Source organism: Medicago sativa, chromosome 1 (assembly GCF_051527215.1).
Source record: "Medicago sativa cultivar Bolivia chromosome 1, Bolivia_mono, whole genome shotgun sequence".
Classification (NCBI taxonomy): Eukaryota; Viridiplantae; Streptophyta; class Magnoliopsida; order Fabales; family Fabaceae; genus Medicago; species Medicago sativa.
In genome coordinates, this window is record NC_140749.1 from 48,734,313 (window position 1) to 48,740,457 (window position 6,145).

The 6,145-nt window shown below is 41.8% G+C and overlaps 1 protein-coding gene across 1 annotated transcript; it reads right to left on the bottom strand.

Annotated features, from left to right (window-relative positions):
- Positions 1 to 3,333: 3,333 nt before the first annotated feature.
- On the bottom strand, positions 3,334 to 4,089 carry LOC146954998 (uncharacterized). The gene has a single exon (XM_085747231.1). It carries the CDS (start codon positions 4,087 to 4,089, stop codon positions 3,334 to 3,336), a length of 756 nt encoding a protein of 251 aa, XP_085603357.1.
- Positions 4,090 to 6,145: the final 2,056 nt, after the last annotated feature.

The following is a 6,145-nucleotide window of genomic DNA, read 5'->3' on the forward strand; positions in this document are numbered from 1 at the left end:
TAGGGACTTGATTATTTTGAAACATAACAAAATCAATAAAGAAATGCCTTATTATTATATATATTCACAATATATATTTATGTCAATATCATGATACAAAGCCAAACCCAATCAATATTGATTGGATATTAGGGCTTACTCCAACATATTCATCTTTGGGGGTAGCGAGATTTAAATCTCTAAAGTCAATGCAGACTCTTATAGTCCCATTTTTCTTTTTAACAGGCACTACATTTGCTAACCAATCTACATACTTGGCTGGTCTGATGAAACCACATTTCAAGAGTCTTTCGATCTCCTCTTTAATCTTTGGCAAAATTTGTGGGGCAAATCTTCTAGGAATCTGCTTTACTGGTTTCTTGTCCGTTCGAATTGGCAGTTTTAGTTCTACCACTTTTAGACTTAGACCGGGCATTTCGTTGCAATCCCAAGCAAAACAGTCCTTATATCCCTTTAGGAGTTCCACAATTTGATCTTTGAACTCTTTAGGAATTTTGGCGCTAATATAAGTTGGTTTCTTGACAGAACCATCCCCCAGATCTACTTCTTCAAGAGGGTCCTGTGCCTTCATCTTAACAGTAGAGCCCATGGGATCTTCCTCAAAACCCAAAGGTTCATCATCATAGATGCAATCCAATTTCTGGTCGTCGACGAGGTCCCTAGCAGAATCTTCTACTGGAGTTTCAATCACCTCTTCTTGCAGCATTTCGGCCTCTCTGGTGTTACTTAATTGAAGTTTCAATCACCTCTTCGAGAGAGGGCGTGGGTTGAAATCCCACTTCTGACACCATTTCGGCCTCTCTGGCCGTAGTTAATTGGGTTTCGGCCACATAGGCCGTAATCTTGTCCCAAAAATAGGGCTTAATCATGGATTATATTTTTTTTTTGATATCCCACCCAATTGGTGAGATTGCATACTTTAGTTGATCCTGAAGTGAGGTCCTCAGTAACCTTCCTGTATGCTGAAGCTCTTGTTCTGAGCATATCTTTTTCCTCTAGGGGGGTCTCCTCATGACTAACCATTAGGTAATCATGATCCATTAGTTCTCTTTCCCACACAAAACCATCTGGATGCAGTCTCATGGTGTACATTTCATATTCTGAGACTACATATTTGGGGCCCAAGGAAAGAACCGGAGAAATGATTGCAAGTTGCTTATCGAAGTTCTTCCTAGTGATAGTGTTTACTTCAGCCATGAAATAACTTTGATCGGCCTCTACGTTCTCTACTAGGCCATCTTCCCGCCATATAGCAATCCTTTGATGCACAGTAGAAGGCACTGCCACCACACCATGGATCCATTCTCTACCCAATAACACATTGAAGTTAGCCTTGGATGGGACTACCATGAATGTAGTTGTTCTTTGACACTTCCAACTATTAAATCGACTTCGACAGCCCCAAGGGAGTTTTCGGTTGTCCCTTCATAGTTGATGAGAACTAAGTCAGAATCAACAAGTCTAATTTTCCCTAAGAAAGATTTGGGGATCAAGTTGACAGTGGCACCTCCATCTACCAACACTTTATTAACTCCTACGCCATTTATCTTGGCCTGAATAAACAAAGGCTTAAGATGGTGCATCATTGAGATATCAGGCCTCTCAAACACTGCATGTTGATCCTCGACACAACCATTGTTCATAACATAATAGCACAATGGCTTGTGTATAGCCATCTTCTTAGTGAAATCACTCTCCACTTCATTTACTTCAGAGGGTACATCATATTCAACTGGCAACACCGACACAACATTGCACACTATATCGAGACTTGGGTCAGACTCAGAGAAATTTGAAGTCATCTCTTCATCCTCTTTTGGAAAGTCTTCTTTCAAAGTTGGCAATGGGGGAAATATTCTTTCAGTGGCTGGTCTTTTGACCATTTCGAAAACAACCTCCCGCTTCTTTTTCCCTTTGTCAACATTAGTGATATCCTTCAAGGCGCCTGCCTTTTTCTGGCGTTGGTATCTTCGCCACTGTGTATTTGTCATAGGGTTTTTACCCTTGTAATTGTTCTTATAGGCATACTGATTGGGATTCCATGCCTCTCTCTGATGAGGTGTTGTGGCTATCCTCTTCACCCATTTGGTTGGTGGTGTAGAATAACCCGATTTCCTGCCTCCAGAGAAAACCCAAGTGTCTGTGGGAGCTGTTGCAGAAGGATTGAAGGTCTTCCTATGATTCTTGCCTGGATTTCGCTCTGTGGTTTTCATCTTATAAGGAATACCTCGTTTGTTGAAACCAAATTTTGGTTGGTTATCAACCCATCCTCCTTTGCGCTTGGCCTGTGGTCGAAATCCTTCAACAGATTTTGCAGCCTCTTTGTCGAAGATTGCGCTACATCTGGGGCAAAGCATGGCATTGGTGTTGGATATCTTGCACCTGTTAAGGAAATCAACCAAGTCTTCCTCATCTTTAGGATATGCCACTCTTATTTTTTCAGCAAACTGGTCTCCAGTAACCGTTGCGTTTTCGTACTGATGGTCCTCAACAACCATCTCCACGTCGTTCTGTGGGTTTTCTTTGGACTCAAGCATCGAGGGAGAAGGTTCAATCTCAAAATCCTCAGAAATATCTACCATGTTTATGGCAACAACATCAGCGTACATGGAGTCAGCCCTTTTTGAGGAATATGCGTCTACTTGCGTCGGCTGATTAGCCTTGTCCCCGAACTTTAGTCTCACCTCATCGAGAGCCTTATGCACAGAATCCCTGAAACGAGTGCAACGAGATAAATTATGACCCAAAAAACCATGGAATTTACAAAATCCTCTCTTTTTCCTCTGTTCTAAAGGAGGTAGTTTCATGTTTTTTGGCACTAAGATTATGCCATCAGCAACTAAGAGATCGAAGATTTCCTCACATTTAGTAACATCGAAAGTATACGTTTTAGGAGGATACTTGTCATTTTTAGGTTCTTCAGGATTTTTTCCATTTGATGGCCTTAGCAGTTTGCATATATAAGGTGTCCATCCTTTAATTCTGCTAAATTTATTTCGTTATCTTCGAGAGTATCTGACCCCCAATCGAATTCAGGGTCACTGTCCCCTGCATCTACATAGGCAACTTTTTCCTTTTTAGGGAATCTATTCGTCCGGGCTTTCTCAGCCTTAAGTCTCTCGAGTTGTCGGACTCTGTCTGCTAACTGCGCCATATCTCGAAGGTATTGATTGTCTAACTTCTTTTGAACGGAATAGTCAATGCCACCAGCGGCCATTTCGACCAATTCATGTTCTGGTACTGAAGTAAAGCACCTAGCCTTAAGAAGACAAAACCTATTTAGATAATCGTGGATTGATTCATGTGTTTTTCGTCGAACGCTGGCTAGTTCCTTCAGACTAATTTTAGACTGGCCCATGTAGAATTGCTCATGGAAAGTTTTTCCAATTGATTCCAACTGAAGATGGAATGTGGAGGCAAAGTTGTAAACCAAGTGAAGGCATTCTTGGTTAGAGAACTTGGAAAATATTTTAATTTCAAATTCTCATTGTTTGTCATTTCACCTGCCTCCATAAGGTATCGGGCAATGTGTTCGACTGTCGATTCATTGGTTTCCCCGACAAACTTAGTGAATTTGGGGACTTTCCAATTTCTTGGTAATTCAGTTTCTAAGACATATTCAGACAAAGCCGACACAAAATTGGGCCTATGTAAACCCATATTAAAACCATTCGGGGCTAACAAAGCCTCAACAACATTAGCTATATTGTTGTGGCCCTCGTAATTGTTTCGACGGGCTTGCATGACCACTTGGTCTGCGTCTTGGTGCCTATTGGCCACTACTGGTACTCTTTCTGGTTCCTCCTGAACTGGCTGTTGTAACCTTGGTGGTTGGGTTTGGGTTTCAGGCACTTGATTATTCTGACTAACTGCAGGATTTTCTACCGAACCAACGTTCGGGTTTCGGTTCACAGGCCTATGTGCGGCAGGAGCGCCAAAGAAATTGGCTATCTGCTCCATCTGGGCAGACAGTGCTTGGTAACTATTATTCGTGTCTCGAATCAAAGGATTAATCACTGCACCCATCTGTTGTGTCACCAGATTAGCCATTTCATGATTGACTTCATCCATCTGTTGCCTTAAGGCCATCATGGATGCATTGGTTAAGGATTGCTGGGGTGTTGTGAACGGAACGCTCACCCCAGGAATGAACGGTTGGGGAATCGGTACGTTCAAACTTTCGGAATACAAGGATGGGAGCACGTGATTGGCTTCATACCTACACCTATTGTTGGGGTGTTGTTAGCCTATATTTTTAAGGTTGTCATTTAATATGGTATTAAATGCAATCAAAGGAGAGTTGACCTTATCATCGAAGAAACAAAGAACTGTTCTCAAGTTTTATCGAAGTTGGACTTGCTGGGAGCACGTCTTCAGTTTGACAGACGAAATCTATCGAGGGACGGTTATTTTGGATAAGGGCAAGCAACATACATCTCCAAAAAGGCGCGTTCGAAATTCAAATTAGACGGATAAGACTTGTTAGTTTTTCTGTAGTTATAGGCTTGAATTCGAATTTAGGTAGTTATTTTTATTTGTATAAATAGTAGTTTTTCCTAAGGAAAAGTGTCACAATCCAATCATACAAAACTTACACTCAAAGTATCCGTATGGAAGCGAGAAACGAGTCACAAGTTGCAATGTATGAACCTGTGTACCAATTTATGTTCAATCAATGCAATTTACGTTCTTTTTCTTAAAAGTCTTTGCATTTTCACATGTTCTTTTGAACAATTTATTTGCATTTTACTTGTTTCTTTTAAGCAATTCAAGTTGTCTTATTTAACACATTTCGATTGAGTTCAATTGGATTGAATTCGATTACTTTACTTATTTGTTGTTGTTAATGTTCTTCAAAGAACAATAACAATTTTCTGGAAATAACAAAGCACAAATATGCTCTTAAGATTTACTGGTTGATCTTGCAAGTAACTATTTTTAAACCAGCGGTTGTTTACCAAAAATCAGTGTAAACAAATTGGCACGCCCAGTGGGACCCTTTTGTGCTTCTTTGTTAGAAATTTCCTGTTAAGATTTATTTGATCAATGTTGTTGGTTTGTGTTGTGCATGCTATTAAAAAGTAAAAAGCAACTTCCTGAAATGTCGCATCCTCCCCCCACCTCAGACACAGCGGCATCGAACGCCGCTAGTTCATCAGGAACAACAACAACCAACCCACTTGCATCATCTGGTGGTACGCAAGCAATCCCAACAAGTACCATGGCGACCGTATTAGAGCCAGTCGAATCGACGATGGCCACGCAAACGAGTCAGGCCATTCCAGCGGTCACATCGGCCGCAAGAACTACTCAGGCTGTTCCAGCATTTACATTGGCCGCACAGACTGCGCAGGCCATTCCCAATACGTCAAGCCAAGGGTTCTTTAATCTTGGCACAAGTCGTCGGACTATGCAGTACGGCATGCCAACTTCCTTGATGCAAGGCCTACATACGAACCCATCCTTGTATTCCGAAAGTTTGAACGTACCGATTCCCCAACCGTTCACTCCTGGGGTGAGCGTTCTGTTCACAACACCCCAACAATCCTTAACCAATGCATCCATGATGGCCTTAAGGCAACAAATGGATGAAGCCAATCATGAAATGGCTAATCTGGTGATACAACAGATGAGTGCAGGGATTAATCCTTTGATTCGAGACACGAATAATAGTTACCAAGCACTGTCTGCCCAGATGGAGCGGATAGCCAATTTCTTTGGCGCTCCTGCCGCACATAGCCCTGTGAACCGAAACCCGAACGTTGGATCGGTAGAAAATCCTGCAGTTAGTTAGAATATTCAAGTGCCTGAAACTCAAACCCAACCACCAAGGTTACAATAGCCGTTTCAGGAGGAACCAGAAAGAGTACCAGTAGTGGTCAATAGGCACCAAGACGCAGACCAAGTGGTCATGCAAGCCCGTCGAAACAATTACGAGGGCCACAAAAATATAGCTAATGTTGTCGAGGCTTTGTTAAGCCAGAATGGTTTTAATATGGGTTTACATAGGCCCAATTTTGTGTTGGCTTTGTCTGAATATGTCTTAGAAACTGAATTACCAAGAAATTGGAAAGTCCCCAAATTCACTAAGTTTGCTGGGGAAACCAATGAATCGACAGTCGAACACATTGCCCGATACCTTATG

What these genes read in the sequence shown, in the direction of transcription:
- LOC146954998 (XM_085747231.1), bottom strand. Translation starts at nt 4,089, where the DNA reads ATGGCCTTAAGGCAACAGATGGATGAAGTCAATCATGAAATGGCTAAT.